Here is a 19,383-nt window from a genome sequence, read left to right as displayed (position 1 = left end):
AGGCGCGATCAATCAGTTACATAGAGTTTGATGAGCAGTGACTACAAAATTGAGCACAAATTGAATTGTCAGCTTTGTATTAATGCACTGTTACTGTGACATTGATGCAGATATAAGTAAACCCTCTCTGTCAAATTTTGTACCACTGACGCTTGTAGCAGCCCCGAGAGAAAAAAGGACACTTTGAGCAACTCTTAGCAGTGTTTACCGGTCGTCACAGTTTCTTTCAGGGACTGGAAAAGGGCTAAAAAGCTTTGTGTTAGTTCGGACATTCTGGCGCCTATGTTTGCTTCATATGTACTAATCAGAGCTTCGAATCAAACCTACTCACATATTCTGACATTTTCCCCCTCAATTAGAGTCATCTTGCAGTGTGAAAGTGTGAATAAAAATCAACACATTTAACTCTGAATTAAAGGAAGAGCGGAGTCGGTACACACCGCGATCCGCCGCTATCGAGCCGGCGCTCCGGCGATGCGCCATCGAACCGTCACCGCTGCGGAGAGGAGGTGACCACATCGAAACGTGACAAGCATCTCAAGGCATCTTATGCCCGCGACAAATTCATAAGGGCGTTTCACATCACCTGTAGATACACGCATCCGTGGCTAATGGTCTCAATATCCGGCTTCTGTGCTAGAGGTCCGGTGTTCAAATCCTGCCGTCGAACAATTTTAACAATGTTTATTTAATTATTTATGACGCAGTAGAATGTTGAAAATGACGAGTTTACAAAGTCACAATGCCATTTGAAGGCAGGACGAAATTTAGGCAAATCCATGTACTTCCCATAATTCCCATGCTGGTACAACCGCTCCCATTACAGCTCCCGTAGACACTAGCGCCAGAGTTCCCTATAGCAATCAGTGTATGAAACTCTACGACAAGGGGAGAGCAAGACTCACGCCGCGCATGAGAGAGGGCAGCAGGAGTGCGGATAATGACCTTGGTTACAACGAGGCCAACGCCGACGCGAAATGCGGGAACGGGCGCCAAATAGCTGCGCTCTAAAGATTAAATTACAGTGCTTTATGTGACAAAACCTCGATTTGATTATGAGGCCAGCCATAGTGGCATAGTGGGGGACTTAGGAATAATTTGGACTACCTGGGGTTCTTTAACGTCCACCTAAATTTAAGTACATGGGTGCTTTCGCATTGTGTGCACCTTTAATTCACTGAGAAATCAGTCATTTTTATCTTCTCCACCTATAAATGTATGATATGCGAATGAAGATGCTACAGAGTGTTCTTACCATTGACACGAAAGCACTTTTAATGCTTTATAACAACAAATAAACTAGGCACACGAAAGCAGGAATGAAAAAAGAAATTCTCAAGACGCGGCACATTTTTTTGTGTGCTCATGATGAGCACACTGGCCACTCTTGCAAACCACACTCGCATGTTGTGGGAAAGGGCGGCTGCGAGCATACCTACCTGCCCCCCCCCCCCCCCTATTGGACACGTCCCCAGCGACGTCACGAATGCGCAGTTTTGTCTGTAATTTGTTTTTAGCAGGCTGACTGGCAATCGCCAGTGGTGGAAGCGGCGCGTTGGTATGTGACCGTGGGTAATTTCGACGTCCCAATGGAGGCGTAAGGGGCCTCTAGCGGTGGTTGGCGCATCCAGCCATAGCGCCAGTCACGAACGCCACTGTCGACAAGAACGGTTCGGGAGCACCAAGCGGCGGCGCCAGCAGAGGCAGCCGCAGGGCGGCCTCGGCTCGCGCCGCAGCAGCGGCATGCGATACTCACCGGCGGGGAACGAGAGCACCGGATGGAAGCCAGGGTCGAGCAGCGCCACCTTCTCCTGACGCGTCATAAGCTCGGCGTCCAGCGGCCGCACGCTGTTGTAGCGGCCGCCGCACACCAGGCATGGCGCCAGCGGCGGCAGGCTGACGGTCGGGGCATCTACCGCCGCGCCGCCGTCCGCCGCTGGAGCGAGTGGCACCGTGGTCACCGGACTGGGCGGCGCAGAGGCGGCGAAGCCCGAGCCCCAGCCTGCGGCCGTGGCGCCGGGAGACGTGGGTCCGCACACCGAGCGACACGGACACTGCACTGTGGCCGTCAAGCGGGCTGACTTGCGGGCCGAGGCGAGGGCCGTAGCAGCGACCACCACCTTGCGCTTGCGGAAGCCAGCCGCCAGCGCCCGAGTCCGCGCGCAACCGACGGCCGTCGCTGCGGGAGGCAAGAGGTCGGAGGCGGACAGCACCAGGCCGTTGGGCTTGGCCGGGGGTGCCGCCGTCCCCGCGGCGTCGGCCGCGTGCGGTGCGACGTCCTCCTCCGCGACGGTGGTGGTCTCGACGTCGCACTCCGCCTTGTCGTCGGTAGAGGCGTCCTCCGGCGGGTCCTGGCCTTCGAGACGCACGTCGCCCTTGGCCTTACGCAGCTGCCGGCACAGGTCCGCCTGCTGTCTGATGCGGAACTCGAGGTCGGCGACCTGCGCCTGCAGCCACGTCCAGCGGCAGGCCACCGCGGCGCGGTCCATGGACCAACGCCACGCCGCGCTTTGCCGGCTGCGCGGAAAGGGGCGGGGCATGAAACCGACGTCAAGTGCAATCCGTAATCACGTGTAACTGTGATGCGAGTGAATCACGTGTAACTGTGATGAACAGACCTTCGTTGCTGTGCGCAGACTACGGTGCACGGCTGCAAGTTGACGGCGAACCATAAGTTTTTTTGCAAAACTTACTACCTAGAAATATCTTAAAAGGGTAGCAGTTTGGGCTAGCTGATACGTCCATGATAATTTGTAAGCTCGACTGAACGAGGACGTAGAAAGAAAGGTACACAGGCAGTGGCGTACCAACTATGTCTAGAGTGTGTGAGTGTCGGGTGAGAAGGGCGAAACGCAGACTATCTCACCCCCCCCTCTCTCTCTCTCTCTCTCTCTCTCTCTCTCTCTCTCTCTCTCTCTCTCTCTCTCTCTCTCTCTATATATATATATATATATATATATATATATATATATATATATATATATATATATATATATATATATATATATATAGCACAGATTATTATTGCAATAAGCAAAACAGCCTCGAAATGCTTTTGTCAGATATATTTAACAAGCAGAGACCTATCTATCAATCACACATGGTGAACCATGGGGGCCCGGAAATCATCTGAATTTGCATTTACCTCTTGCAACTACATAAAATCTCAAGATGATACACGGACAAAAAGCAATGAATTCCCCACAGTGGTCCCCCATCCCGCTTAGTAGCAGCAGTACTGCACACAGACAGAATGCACATTTGCTACAAAGAATTTGAATAATTCAACAAAGAATTGTACTTGCTGTTTAAAGTCTACAGCATAAATGTATCGCTAGCTTAGGTAATAGTATTGTAGAGATTGTACGTAACAATGTACAACCTACATAAATTACTTGCAATATTCACACACGCACACACAAAATGACTCCCCGGCCTGGCGACAGCGGATATCCAGTGAATCTGTTGAAAACCGCCACTACTACTACTGAGGGGAGTATGCAATGCTTTATTGCTTTATAACCCCCCCCCCCCCCAAATTACACTAGATTTGATGCCTGTTGAGTTCACAGTTCTTCCAGGGCAACGGGATAAATCCTTCGTTCGCAAAGCACATTCATAAAGCTCCGGATAGCTTACATGCATAACTTACTACAAATACCCTAGTCGCGCATCTTTGACGTTTATCTACACATTGCCTATAACGCGCCCTATATTTTCACCAAATATGAAAAACATTTTTGTTTAGTTCCCCGAGGACATCGCTGAAACAATGACAGAACGCGCTGTGACGCCTGAAAATAGGGAAAGAAAAACGATGGCTCTTTAATTATTTGCAACGCTTCTAACCGGACCAGCAACGTGAGAACGTCGCGCATGGCAGTTACCATGTCCCCCTCCCCTTTCCACAAAATATAAACCTGTTGTAAACTACAGTTATGTCGGGACACTGGGAAGCATAGCTGATAACGGCCATATCACTTGCTGTAACACATAAGAATTTTTTTACGAAGGCCGTATTTCATCCAACCGCATTTAACTTCGCACAGAGAGCTTTCATACTGTACCCCCAATTTTCGCTAAATTTGGTCTTGGCGGCTTTTATAGTTCTGCTAGGGCAGCGGGGTCAATTGCCGCTCCCCCCCCCCTCGTTAGACACGCTCAAACACTCTGGAGTACTTGCACATGTAATTTATTGCGAAAGTCCTAATTACGCATCTATTTCAAACTTCACCTACAGATCACCTATTAACTTGCCCTTAAAGTCACCGAACATAACGAAGCTGCCTCCTTTAGTTCAGTGAGGACAACAGGCGAAACTAATATATCACTCATGAAAAAGTAAGAAGAAAGAAAGATGACGGTTCAATAATTATTTGCAATGCTTCTAAATAAGCCAGGAAGGTTAAAACTATGTGACACATTGCACTTAAAATGCTGGCTATTCCTTCAAAGTATAAAATATCCGAAACGCTCAGAGTTCTCTTGGCACATTGGGAAACCAAGCTAAAAGCAGTAGCGTGATACCTTCGAACACTTGCTTACAATTTTTTTAACGCTGTATTTGATGAACACGTATTTACCGTCGCACATAACCTTGGCACATTGTTCCCTTTGTTTTCGCAAAAATTGACCTCAGTTGTTGTTGTAATCATGCCAGCGCAGCCGTCTAAGTCACATCCCTCTTAAGACAGACTAATAACGCTATGGACCACTTGCACACGTATTCTATTGGAAAATGTGCATTTAACCCACGCATTTGGAACATTGCCTACACCTTATCTATGCCATGTCCCTAATTTTTCCTAGATATAAGCAAGATGCCTTGTTTAGCTCACCGAGGAAATAATATGCCCTTCTGTGTGGGCAAATCCGTTTGTGAACGCGACTTACTTTTGCCATAACTGTGCAGTGGTTGCAAGGAATAGACAACGAACAACGAGCAAATTGAACACTTCTGCTTTCTCAAAGCACACCCGTTTCACTTCTGAGTGAAATGTATCGCTTCACACGACCGCTTTCGTGAAGGCACTACCGACGAGACGTAGTTTGAAGCGGGGCGTTTCGGTATTAATCGTGCTAGGTTATCTCTTCGCTGGTTGTTGTGCTTGTGCCCAATAATTAGCCTGTACATGTAATTCAAGCGGGTAATTCAATACGTTCAATGAAAAACGTAGCATGACTGTCTGTACAATAAATGAATATTTAATTCCTATGTAAATATGATAGGTCACTATAGAATGCAGTCATTCCCGCACTTCGACTTGCTTTCTTCATGGAGTCTTGAACACCTTGGGATAAAGTTATGTAAATTTCACACATTTACCGATCAGTCGATCGTAATTCGTGAGTGAAGGTATTTCACGAAAATACATGAAAACACGAGGGTCTAATAATTATCTGCGACACTTGCATTTAAAGCAGGAAAGCGAGTTTAGCAACGCACTGCGCTTAAATTTTTGCTATTCTTGCGGAAGTTCACGTCCGCATCTCGTACGTTGTTTTAGGAGTCTAGGAAACAGCAAGATTAGCGGTAGCATGACACCCTGCGACACTTCGACGAGTGAAAAGGCCGCAATGAACCTACACAGAGTAAACACACATCGCTCGTCACTCGAAACATTGTTTCGTACATCGAAAAAATATAAACATTGTGCCCCGCATGTTTTACCGACGATAGCGGGGAAAAACAACCAAATGCTGTGTATAAAGCATAAAAATTGGGATAAAGCGACCAGTCATGCACTGTTTACAGAGTAAACAATGCAAATTTTCGGTACACATCACCAAAAAGCGGCCCTCATTTTTTTTTTTTTCAAAATACAATATACCTGCTGTATTTTGCTCGTGCAGGGAAACAAGAATAGTGTAGCTCCTATTTAGAAACAGCCTGAAAATGAAATCGTGAGTCAGAAGTGACATGTCTTCAGAAAAAATTTCAGTCAGTCTTCTACTGGTATTGAAATGGCTCTGCGAGTCCGACCAAGGTCATTTTCACGAGCATATCTACGATAAGTAGCGACTTCACAATGAAATTCGACAATTATACCTGTAAGAGGTTTGATTAGATTTCTAATGGCGATAAGACACTGAGACTGCACCGGGAAGATTAAGTAGTTGCAGCATTTGATGATGCAACCATTTCTGGCCGTAAGGCACACGCGGCTGATAGTCTGGGCGCGGCTGATTATAATACCTTATCCGGACCTCCTCGCCACCCGCAGATTAAATGTAACAAGCTCATTGTGCTTTACAATACGGATGTAGCGGTACCAAAAACTGGCCATGATGCAAGCTGACAGCTTGTTAGGGCGGGTACCGCCAGGCGTTATCCGCAACGCGAGCGTGTATAGCCCCAACCAGACGTACGCGTTGGAACGCGTCCGCACGCCCCGCGCCCACTCGACGGCGCGTCGCTCCCGGCGGAGGAAGAGGGCGCGCATCCAAACCATGAAGGAGTTGCCGCGCGTTTCGTCGCGGCGATTCAAAGACGCTTAACGGTCAAGTTAAGCAATGCGCTAAAGATGGCAATGGCACGCAATAAGTTTTAAGCGAAAATTTGTTTTTATATTAAAAAAAAAATGATGCTGCCGGACTCCTAGAGCATCACTCGCGTGGTATGTGCCTTACGCGCTCTGCACACTGCGTCAGGTCCCGAACGTCGGCGATGAACATTTCGCTAATAATGCACCCGTTGCGGCTGAAGCCTTCAGCGGCTGCCATTAAAAAATATCAAAACCCGCGCGGAACTCCGATCACAACGCACGCAGCTTGCCCGGGCTTGCCTGCACGCCCCGCGAATAATCGTTCCGGAAGTCACGTTGGTCCGCCGTCGTCACGTGAGGCGGGTCGGGCGGGCGACGCGAGCGGGACAGCTTCCGGCGCAAGAAACCTAGCAGTGCAAGGTCTTCACGCCGTCGCGCGTGAACATGCGATCCAGTATTTACGATGCAGCTTCCGCGCCTGACGCCGCACGCGTTCAGGCGCGGCGCTGCGCGTGCGGCCGCGTTAAGCCTGTTTCACATGCAAGCGAAAATGCTCGCGAATCCTGCCGCCGCGCCGCAGAAATCTGTTTCGAGCGGCGGGAGCGGCGAGGTTCGGGCAAGTTGGAATTTCATCGCAGCGGCAGAACGGCAGCACCGCTTCCGAACGGCCCGCTTCGACACGTGACCTGTGGTGGACTAGTGCGGGAAAGCCTGCGCATAGGACGATGTTTATTTACTTGCTACACGGGGTACGGGCCACATGCCCAGAGAGCTTTTCAACGAATTGTTAATTGCTAAGCGCCCCCAGGATATGTATTCATAAAATAAAAATTTGAGAGGCAGGGACAAAGCAATGCTTCTGTTGGTAGTCGCAAACTACCGAAACTGGCTTAAAGTCCCGTGCTTTTTGCCAGCAGCACTGCTATTCGCTGCGGCGGAAAACGCGCGGCGGCAATGCATGTGAAACGAAACCTCGCGAAAAGCTTCGCAGCGCCGCGCCGCTGTTCGCTCCGTTCGCTCAATCGCTTGCATGTGAAACAACGAGTACGTCTGGTTGGGGGGCGAATCCCGCGCGTCGTCCGCTACAGGGCGTCCCGAGAAGGCGCAAAGGACAATCGTCGTTGTCCAAGCAGGGATATGCGCAGTAAAGAAAATTACTTATGCGGTCACTCTACTAAGAAAGAAAATTTAGCTTCAGCTGTAGTTCCGATAGACTTTCCAGCGCGCAGCCGAAATGCCAGTGCGCGCTTTCAAAACTGGCGGCAGGGCAAATGACATACTTCGCCGTCCCCCGCTTTTGACAGCGTGTAGGGGGGGGGGGGGAATTTCGACCACCTGGGGTTCTTTAACGTTCACCTAAATCTAAGCACACGGGTGTTTTCGCATTTCGCCCCCATCGAAATGCGGCCGCCGTGGCCGGGATTCGATCCCGCGACCTCGTGCTCAGCAGCCCAACACCATAGCCACTGAGCAACCACGGCGGGTAGCGTTTCCTTTCGAACAGGCAAGCGATGCCCCGAGACGCGCGCTTTTCGCACCCGCGCATAACTCCCAAGAGCAGCGACCATAAAAAAAGATTGGCAGTGGCTTAGCTCGGCTATGAAAGGATATACGTAGCGAAAGCTAAGGCATAGCATGGTTAGCCTTGGTTAATCTTGACTGCAAGTCCAGGTTAGTCTGGTTGTCTAGCTATGTTGCAGCGTTTAGCCAGTCGTTCGGCGCGCTGTTCGTCCGTTTGTGGGCGATTCGTCATCTCGTTCCGATGTCGATTCCAGGCATCCTCCTGCTTATCAGAATTGTCGCCTCAACTGTGGTTGCGGCGCACGCGAGCTCTCCTTTTCAATCCTCCGACATGTTATCAGGTATGCGACGTAGCTGGCGAAGCGAGCGGAGGCGAACGCAACGACGAGGAACGCGGTGTGACGTCATGTGCCTCCTCGGAGCACGGCCACGGCGAAATCGCAGGTTCGCGGCCATTAGAGCTTTCGCTTTAAAACAGTGCGAGGCACGCACACCTATCGTGAAACGCACTAATGCGTACCGAACTGCGTTTGTGCTACGACTACGATGCCCGTACTGCAAACACGTCAGAACACCGGAGTCACCAAAAATTCCGTGTAGATTGAGCGGCAAACGCGAAAGACATGCGTTAGCATGACGTATCTCTTTGAGGTCCCGGATCCACGATTTAACCCGGGTGCATTCCATCCACTTAGAAAATGCACAGTTATCTGGCAACACTTGTCGGTGTTGTTACGTCTCGGCACGGTCAAGGGCATTAATTGGACGCCAGAAGTCAACGCAGCGTTGACGCCAATCGTTGACGGGTTAAGAGGAAGCTTTAGCTCGGGTGCTCCTATCTAAATACATGTAAAAGGAGAATTCGTTTTTCTCGGCAACCACTGCACCAAATTTGACGAGGTTTGTTGCATTTCAAAGACAAACTTAAAATCTAGTGACTGTTGGTTTCGAATTTTTGAGTTAGATCGTTAATTTTTTATTAAAAATTGGCAAAAATCGAAAATTTTCAGAAAACGAAACTATCAAGTTTACAACTCTGTAACTTAACCATTAAAATGATAATACAATTCTGTGAATTGCATCTAATAGTACATCTAAAGCGGACAAAATTGATATGTTACACATGAATATAAAAAAAATTTAATCGTAGAGAAATACAACTTTTGCAAAACCGTTGTAACCAACGTAACAAATTCACGTAAGATGTAAAATGACATATTGAATTTGTCCGCTTTGAATGATCTAATGGATGCCGTTTACAGAACCGCGATATCGGTTTTTGTTGCAGAGCTATGAATTTATGAACTTCGCGCTTCTATTTTTTTCAAACGGTCAAATATTTGAAAATCGTTTTAAGAAAATTCAAACCCTAAATCGAAATTCCGCTTCCAACAGTCACTAGAATTTAACTTTCTCTTTCAAATGCGACAAATTTCATCAAAATCGGTCCAGGGGTTATCTCATAAAAACGTTTTTGCGTTTTACATGTATTTGAATAGGCCGCGTCGGAGTTGGGCCCGAGCTAAAGCTTCCTCTTAACAAAAGACCTCTCTACCTGCACCCGACAACCTGAACTGCTTAGTAAAAAGGGCCAACGTCAAATGCTACCGTGGGAACGGCTTCCCGACCTCGGATTCCCAGGTTACTAAATATGCGGGGGCGAAGGCACAACATCGGAGGCGGAGTTCGGCAGAATGGTGCGATATTATGGGCGTGTTATTGCAACAGATTCTACGATTGTGATTGGCCACGATGAAGCGATCATATACCCCAGTCTAGTCACCTAGGGAAGAGAACGGTATTAAAGCCGGAGACCTTTGGTGCAGAGGGAGTTGCTGACGTGTCCAGATGCGAACTCAGACGTGTAATATGCTCCTACATGGAGTGGATTTCCGTATCTGGAGCCAGTGTAAATAATGTAGAATAAACCCATTTTCCTTCATTCCTACTACCGGGCGTACTCGTCAATGGACTTGGCGGATTCTCGGCTCAGATGCCACCTCGAACCGCAAGAGTGTCCGCCATCTTGGCTATGGCGTAGCTGGGAGGAAGCTGCATGCTGCGAGGTTCGGCAATCGCCGCCGCGCAGGACTCGAAAATGCAACGATCGCCTCAATCGTCCAGTGACTAGAGAACCTCTCGTTGCTGCCACGAATAAACGAGGCCATGCCAGCCCATTTCAGCGCTCTCGGATATCCGTCCAGACGCACAAGCAGCGTATACGGGCGCCCTATAACGTAGAAATATTCCAATCTGCTTTTATTCCAATCTCCTGCCGTCAAATTTACGCAACTGCCGACGCACGCGCCGGGCGGCGACCCGCAGCGTTGTCTTTCGAAAAGCCCAACCAAACGCTCTCCTCGTTTGTAGGATGCCGCTTTTGTTTGCTTTAAAACCGAATAACATTGCCTACATTAAGCAGTTTTTCTTATCTAATTGGCTGACAAGAGGCGAGGAGCATGCTGAAGAGGGTTTCGATGGGGCCGAGCCAGCGCAGTGAAAATAGATGGCAGGCTGAGGAGGTTGGTGCCAGCGTCCCTTCGCTTGCGGTGGCTGATCGAAAATCGCGGCGGCGTGCAACGGAAGGTTAAGAATGAAACGGACCCTCAACAAAGAAGAGATGGCCGAGCGATGTCGCATACTTGCTGAAAGGGCTCGATAACGTTATACTGCCACGCAAATGTTTTATTATATGCAAATAAATCCATGCTCTGCGGCAGGTGCGAGTAAACAGTGCCTGAGCGATCGCGGGCAGACATATATTTTATTTTAATTTTTTTTTTTTGCGCAGCCTCTGGCTATTCAGAACAATATTCATTTTTGCCATTAGCTAATGGCAAAAAAAAAAAAGCGTCGAATCAGAAAGAATAACTTTTCTTTAGTTCCGACTAACCATAAATAGTGTGCACAGATCATATTTGATAGGGCGTTTTCGCGGTTTTCGTGACGTTGCATGACAGACAGGTGAAGTGGATGTGGCCCGACAATTTTTTGACCAATCGTGAAATGCTAATAGCAGAACTGGAAAAGTCTGGAACAGCTTTACGTTTAGATCCCCTGCTTTGAAAACGCATGTTGGGCTCACTGCAAGCACTCCACGCTCGGCTAAGAGAAAAATTGTTCTCGCATTCTTCACACTCTCTCTCCAATAAAGTGCACACAGGCCATGCGCGTTAAACTGCGACATCAAAAGCAGGCGTTCCAAACCACGTGACAATGCCCCACCGTTCTGGCGCTGTCCCCATGCAGAGATTTAAAATTTCTGTCCCAGAACGCGCCGAGTGTTGTAACCTCCAAATTTTCAGTTACGTTGATTTTCGCTTTCCGAGCCATCGTAGAACGTTTTCGTGTCGTAAAAGAAAGGAACCTGTATCCACGAGCACGCACGGACCTCGTAGACCGCAACGGCGGTTGCTGTTTATTCGGCTGCATTTCTGGCTTTGCGATTTCAGCAAAACAGCTTACGCAGGAAGTTTCTTCTTTTTTCAATATACTTAATTTGGGAATTTTTATAGAAAATATAGGATGGACTTCTTTTTTAATAGGAATGTTTAAAATACCGCTAACTCATCGAAATGAATAACCTTGAGCGCTTCTCCTAGTGCCGACTAGAGCAAAAATGTTTGCCTTAAATTTCAACGACTTTGATGGGAACGGGCTTACGAAATTTGACAACCGTTCTCTTAAAGGAGTACTGCCACAAAAGTTCAAAGTCGAGTTAACGTGCGAGATCGATGTATGTTAGCACACCACACATCGTCTGCAAAATATAAACGGCGTTAGGATTGGCCTGCAGGTGTACTGCTCTGCAAAGCTATCTCAGCCCGCTGCAGGAGCTCCGATCGATCCGCGGTGGTGGCGTCCTTCAGAGAACCAGCGTAGAGGACAGCGCTAACCGACCATGAACTCCCTTCCGAGACCTGAGACTACAGCAGCAGGGCTGGCCACGTTTGGCGCCCCGTGTATTGTTGGTTAATTTGCCGGGTCTTCATGGTCTCTCTGCAGGAAGAAGAGCGTCCCTATCAAAAGGGGGCAAAGAAGGTCAAGCGGAAAGTCAGAGAGGCTGAATTAATCTCATGGGTGGCGGCAATGGAAAAGAAACCTGCCATGAGTAACTACTTAAGGGGAAAAAACGAAATTAGGAAAGAAACCATTTATGATAACTCAAAGGGAAGCTCATTACTTTTCGAAGCGAGATCGGGATGCCTTAGAACACGCACCTATAAAGCGAGATATAAGAAGGAAGAAGAAGCATGTGCTTGCTGCGGTAAAGCTAGGGAAACGACGGAGCATATTTTATTAGAATGTGAAGACGTCTATCCAGCGGTCGATTTAGGCACCACTGGCCTCCTTGAAGCCCTTGGGTTCAGCGGGAGCAGTGGTAAAGCAAACAGGTCCGCAATAGACATCAGTAAGAGGCGATTGGAGGATTGGTGGAAGAAAAGTAGGGAAACGACAAAAGACGGAGACGTACAAAAGCACAGTTCGCAATAGGGTATCAGAAAATTTGGACGTGGTAGTTCATAGTGTCCTTTTTTTTTCATTGGTTAACCTAGGTAGGATATTAGGCAGCAATGTAGCAAGAGCTTGGTGGCGCAAGCCACCGCCCCGTTCCAAAGGGGACGCTCATAACATCCATCCATCCATCCATGCTTTGCGGTACGTGGACCCAGGATTCGTCACGGTCTGCTGACACTCGTGGCGACTACAGGAGAAAGGCAGCTCTGGAATTTAGAGGCGCCGGACAAGGGACAACTGGCGGCCACGCTGCGGGGGTCAGCTCGGGAACCAACGCGCCTTTCAAGACTCAAGATAATAGACAGTTTTAGTATAGCGTACCCTATACCACTGCGTACGCTAAAGATAGCGGGTCGTCACTTCGCATGCGCTGAACGCTAAACGAAATAGCTGGTATAGCGGGCGTACGCAACACAAACGAGTTAGCGTTAGCGTTTTTGCGTGGTTTGCGGAGTTTGCGGGAAACATGACGGCGGTCCCGGCTGCCAGCTTCGAATGGAATTTGGCGCTGCTTTTGTAAAATGCACTTCGTTCGTAGTAATAATAATAATATTTAATAATATTTGGGGTTTTACGTGCCAAAACCACTTTCTGATTATGAGGCACGCCGTAGTGGAGGACTCCGGAAATTTTGACCACCTGGGGTTCTTTAACGTGCACCTAAATCTAAGCACACGGGTGTTTTCGCATTTCGCCCCCATCGAAATGCGGCCGCCGTGGCCGGGATTCGATCCCGCGAACTTCGTTCGTAGTAAATGACTGTGTAAATGGCTTTCGCTTAGTCTCAGGCCGCTTCGACGACAGTGTATTATGGATAACCTTGTGGTGTTTTCGAGATCGCTGCTCGTTTCGAACGAGTCGAAGCCTAACGAAAGAAATGGATGGATGGATGTTATGAGCGTCCCCTTTGGAACGGGGCGGTGGGTTGCGCCACCAAGCTCTTGCTACTATGCTGCCTAATATCCTACCTAGGTTAACCAATGAAAACAAAAACATATGAACTACCACGTCCCAATTTTCTGATCCCCTATTGCAAACTGTGCTTTTGTACGTCTCCGTCTTTTGTCGTTTCCCTACTTTTTCTTCCACCAATCCTCCAATCGCCTGTTACTAATGTCTATTGCGGACCTGTTTGCTTTACCACTGCTCCCGCTGAACCCAAGGGCTTCAAGGAGGCCAGTGGTGCCTAAATCGATCGCTGGGTAGACGTCGTCACATTCTAATAAAATATGCTCCGTCGTTTCCCTAGCTTTACCGCAGCAAGCACATGCTTCTTCTTCCTTCTTATATCTCGCTTTATAGGTGCGTGTTCTAAGGCATCCCGACCTCGCTTCGAAAAGTAATGAGCTTCCCTTTGAGTTATCATAAATGGTTTCTTTCCTGATTTCGTTTTTTCCTCTTAAGTAGTTACTCATGGCACGTCTCTTTTCCATTGCTGCCACCCATGAGATTAATTCAGCCTCTCTGACTTTCCGCTTGACCTTCTTTGTTGCTGTGTTGCCCACCCCACAGGCCGCATACTTGCTGGTAAGCTTCCTAGTTCTTTTCCTCCACTGTGAATCAATGTTTTGCCTGTACAGATACCTGAACACTCTCCCAGCCCATTTACTTTCCTCCATATTCCTCAGCCGTTCTTCATACTCAATTTTACTGCGAGTTTCCCTACTTCAAAACTAGTCCAGCCCATATCCCCTTGCACAGCTTCATTTGTAGTCTTCCCGTGAGCGCCCAATGCGAGGCGACCCACTGACCTTTGGTTCCCGTCGAGTCCTGATTGTACCCCTGATTTAAAGCAAACAACCGCATTTCCAAAAGTAAGTCCTGGAACCATTACCCCTTTCCACATACCTTGGAGGATCTCGTACCTATTGTACCCCCATAGCGCAGTGTGCTTCATTATGGCTGCATTTCTCTTCCCCTTGACTGTTATGGTTTTTTCCTGTGTTTCCATATATCCATTGCCTTCGTTTATCCATATACCAAGGTATTTATATTCTGTTACCCGAGGTATTTCTTGGTCCTGTATCTCCACTGTCTGTTCACTGTTTTCATTGAATACCATAACACCTGATTTTCTAACACTAAATTTCAAACCTAAATTGTTGCCTTCCTGTCCATAGATATTTGCCAGACGTTGCAAATCACTTTGCTTGTTAGCGAGCAGCACAATGTCGTCCGCATAAAATAAACCTGGCAGTTGCTGCTCTATTACTGTACCTGCCTGTTTGTATGAGAGATTAAACCCGATATTACTTCTTTCTAGCGCCCTCTCCATCCTCACCATGTACATCATAAACAGCAGCGGGGATAAAGGGCACCCCCGCCTCAGTCCCTTGTTGATATGAACTTTCTCCGCGCTCCTCATCCCTTCCCATTCAACGCAAACGGTATTTTCTAGGTAAATCTCTCTCAAAAGCTGTAGACAATCGTTACCTAAGCCTTCCCCTTCCAGAATATCCCACAATATGTTGCGGTCTACGTTGTCGTAGGCTCCTGTAATGTCCAAAAAGGCCACATACAACGGTCTGCTTTCTGATTTTGATATTTCAATACACTGAGTAAGAACAAACAAGTTATCATCCAAACGCCTACCTATTCTAAAGCCATTCTGAACCTCTCCCAAAATGTCATTATTCTCTGCCCATGCTTGAAGCTTTAATTTGATTGCCTGCATTGCTAGCCTGTATATTACCGATGTAATGGTCAACGGTCTATACGATTGAATTCTGTCTTTCTCCCCCTTACCTTTATAAATTAAATTCATTTTTTTTGTCGCCAACTGTCTGGTATTCGTCTATCTTTTAAAGTTTTTTCCACTGCTTTCACCAGAGCTTCCTTACTTTTTGGTCCCAGTTCATTTATCAGCCTAACGGGAACCTCGTCTAGCCCTGTGGCTGTGCGCTTAGGAATTTTCTCTTCCGCTTTCTTCCAGTCTAAATTTGTCAGCACCAGCTCCTTTTCCACTTGGGTCTCTTTCATGCTCTTTTTTTTCTTCAAATACAACCTCATCCTTGCCTTGGAAAGATTCGGCTGTTACTTTTCGGATGTAATTTATTGCCGCTTCTCCTTCCAGTCTGTTTTCAACTTCGTCTAGGATATGTTGTTGTATTGTTGTTGACTTCCTGCCTAATAATTTTATGTGATTCCAAAATATTCTAGGTGCGGCCTTCTTTTTCTCACGTATTTCTGACAACCAACGTTCACTTTCACCTTTTAATTTTGCTTGCACCAGTATTTGAAACATAGACTTTTTCTCCCGGTATATTTCCCATTTACTGGTTACTTCATCCTGTGGCAACTGCGCCTTCTTTGCCTGCCTGTGCTCTCGAGATACTTTTTGTCATTCGGCGATCGCTTCTCGTATCTCCTTGTTCCACCAGCTTTTCGGTTTCTTTTTTCCTTTCCAACGAACATGTTGTTTCTCTTTCCGTATTTCTGTCGTTATTACACTTAGAAGCTCACCATATTCCCACTCCTTACTTGGCCACTTGCCAAGTTCTTCTTCAACTCTAGTGACTATATTTGCTATTTGTTCAGCGTTCAAATTTGGACTGGCCATTGTGCTTTCCTTGCTCTCTTTCCCAACTACATATCCCATTTTCAAAATGATGCGTTTATGGTCAATCCCTATGCTGCTAAACCATTCCTCATCGATGACCATTTCTCTCAACTTATCATGAATTCCTTCTGTCATCAGACAGTAATCAATGGTCGATTGCCGGTTTCCCACTTCCCACGTGATCTGTCCTTCACACTTAGGCCCTGTATTCACGATCACGAGGTTATGTTGCTCGCAAAGGTCTAGCATTGACTTCCCGTTATTGTCGGTATAGCCATCTAAATCCTGTATGTGGGCATTCATGTCACCTAATAGGACAATCTCAGCACCATTCCCGAAACCCTTAATGTCAGCGCTTATGCATTCCACTAACTCTTTATTCTTCTCTGTGCAATTATTTCCGGCCCACAAATACGTAACTCCCAGCCAAGTTTCTTTCCCACTCATTGTACCTGATAACCAAAGATGCTCTTGACATTGTGAATTTACTCTTTTCCATTTGGCTCCCTGGTGGATGAGCATTCCGACTCCCCCTCCCTTTCATTCCGACTTAGTTCTGTTGCACCCTTCCCATACATAATTCTCAATAACTGGCGGCTCTTCTGAGTCTCTAAGGTGCGTTTCTGTAGCCGCATACACCCCTATTTGTTCTCTATGTAACTGCTCCTCAATCTCTGCCCACTTTTCCTTTCTTCTGCCGCCCTGCATGTTTATGTAGCCTATTGCATGGCGAGCTCTTGTTCTTGCTTTCCTCCTTTTTCTGTTATCGACGGCGATGCTCTTCTGATGTTCCCCTAGGGGACCTTCTTTACTACCTACTCTGACCTCCTGAGCGCCCGCGGGCCCCCTAAAGAAGCAACAGCGCGACCCCAAGTCGCCAGCCCACTTCTCATGCTAGCCTGTTTTTGAAGTGGATCTCGTCTCGTTTAAAACCACCACAACTTCTCACTTCCCTGTTTACTTCGACAACCTCGAACCCCTTCACTCGGCTCATTTTCCATATTGCCTCACTGGCAGCCATTACGGCTCTTTGTACGTGACTGTCACGCGCAGGCACCTCCGGCACCGTGCACACCACGATCTGCACCTGAGGGGATAGCTCGCGCAAGTCGTCCACCCCCTTCGCCAAGCGCTGGGCTAGCCCTGGCCCTTTCCTGTTCAGGACGTCATTTAGCCCACCTGCTACTACGACAAGGTTGCGCACGTGGGCATTTTCCGTGAGCTTTTCTTTTGCTCGCTCCATGACAGAACTCAGTGTCCGCCCTGGAAATGTCCCTACAGCCACTCTTTTGTCGCCTTTCACCCTCTCCACAATTGCTTTTGAGCACCCAGCCATGTTTGAGTCGCCAGCGATACCCGTACAAAAGTGACTGTTGATTAGCCATTGATATATTGTTGGGGAATTGTTGAAACAACCGACTTCAACTAATTTTCAAGAGCAATTGAGTTCACTCTACCCTTGCACAACAATATTTCCGTTGAGTATTCTCAATAAACAATTTATTGGGTAATTTGTGTTGATTTTTCTAGTCGTTTTTTTGTTGTGTAGCAGTTGAGTCCAGTATACAATAATTAGGACTCGCATATGAAGACATTGCAAACATTTATTGCGATGCGTTCCAACCTCATTCCTGTCACTTTGCGGCAGGTAGGTTCTTCTTTCGCCTTGCTTTCATTAAAAGAAAATAATGTGTGACCGATGGGGTGGAATCGTACGTCGGCCGTCGAGCCCGGTACTCTAACCAATAGGCCACGAGCGCGCGCATACTCCTCTCATTCGAAAGCCAGTAAGCTCTGAAATGCTTAGCGCGTGCGCTGCGTGCCACTTCCTGGTGCTGTCGCTTCAGCTGGCGCTTTGAAGCGCCTATCTCCAGGACCGCCCCACTTCTGTAGCCATTTTCGCTACGTAAAAACTGCAATGTTAGACTAGATTCATGACCACCCAAGTTCATAACGATTTATTTCTTCGCCGGTGTACAAATGCCATCGTCGTTTTAACATACGCTAGATGACATATCCATCGGTACAATCGGAAATGAGCACGTTTCGCAGAGCAGAAGAATGCGAAATTCACTTGCAAACACGGCGACTACGCGCATGTGGAGTTCCCGAAAAGTAGACACGGCGGCAGCGCGGCCGGCGATGAGACAGGTGCCGACAGGCGACGACGCTACCTTCGAGCATCGGACGCGCTGTGGGAACCGTAGGAAGCAAGCGCGCACACGCTATAAACATACAGGGGTGAGGTCTTCTAATTTCCTACGACGTACCCACTGTCCGTAAAGCAAATATAGTTTTTTTATCCAATGTCCGTGGTACTAGAGATCAAAGAACGAACGCGCTTTGAGATCGCAGCGCGCAGCCGCTATAACCGTTGGCTTCAAAGAGCTTCAGATTTAGCAACGGCCGCAACAGTATCACAGCTAATCGCTGTATCTGCGGCTGCTCCCGTCTCTCGCCTTGCAAGCACGCGATTTATTTGCGCCTCGCCTAACTGTCGTCTTCTCATCTCCCAAGCCTGCAGGTCTCTTATGTTCAGTCAAAAACACCAAAGGGAAATTAAAGATATACAGGTAATGGACTCTTATCATACCTTACTTGTCACCTCGTCATCTGCAAAGGCGCTACAAACTATTTTAGAAGCTTTATTTTTGTAAAGATAGCAAAACTAGTAGTAAACTTTATTTCTAGGTGGCGCTACAAACTTCAAGGTAGCGTTGGGGTGTGTATGTGTGCGCGCAAGCGGGTGCAACCGAGCTTCGTTTTGCGCAAACTTTTGCAACAGTACGAACGGTTACCGCTAGTTTCGTAGTCGCATTTTTTGGTCGTAGTATTTATTGTTTACCCTACAAATTAGGTTCTTAAAAATTTTGAAGGTTAGTTGATGAAAAATTATTGCTAATTAATTAGAGGTTTTTCAGTGCCGTTATTTTGTGTTTGAAAGGTTTTTATAACTGAATACGATAGTGAAGCTGTGAACGGCTTTCGGACGCAGTTATTCGGTTGCAGTTGTGCGGTGGTCCATGCCTCGTGCTTTTTGATGAAGTATTTTTTTTTTCTTTTCGGAAATCATGACGCACATTTTAGTGAATTGCTTTAACGACGATAAGTGGGACGTTTATCCGTTGAAGTGGTTGGCTCACCCAGCTACTAGTCTTCGACTGATGTGCGAGCCTGGTTGTTTTGATGAGTTGCGCGGCAGAGGTCATGATGCCTGTTGGAGAGAAGGCACCCCGAAATAGTCGCAGCCGCACTTATGAAGATAGGTAAGTAATCTCGTTTTCTTGGGCACGTAGCCTT

General features: G+C 47.6%; 1 protein-coding gene across 1 annotated transcript in view; it reads right to left on the bottom strand.

Moving 5' to 3' along the window:
* The window catches only part of nsl1 (non-specific lethal 1), a 198,869-nt gene that overhangs the window by 96,244 nt on the left and 83,242 nt on the right, over positions 1-19,383 (bottom strand). The window contains exon 2 of the mRNA XM_075691598.1: positions 1,757-2,517. Within this exon, the coding sequence (XP_075547713.1) occupies positions 1,757-2,517 (761 nt within the window). The remainder of the gene's footprint in view (positions 1-1,756; positions 2,518-19,383) is intronic.

Source organism: Dermacentor variabilis, chromosome 5 (assembly GCF_050947875.1).
Source record: "Dermacentor variabilis isolate Ectoservices chromosome 5, ASM5094787v1, whole genome shotgun sequence".
NCBI classification, from domain to species: Eukaryota; Metazoa; Arthropoda; class Arachnida; order Ixodida; family Ixodidae; genus Dermacentor; species Dermacentor variabilis.
This window is presented reverse-complemented; position numbering and strand designations above follow the sequence as displayed.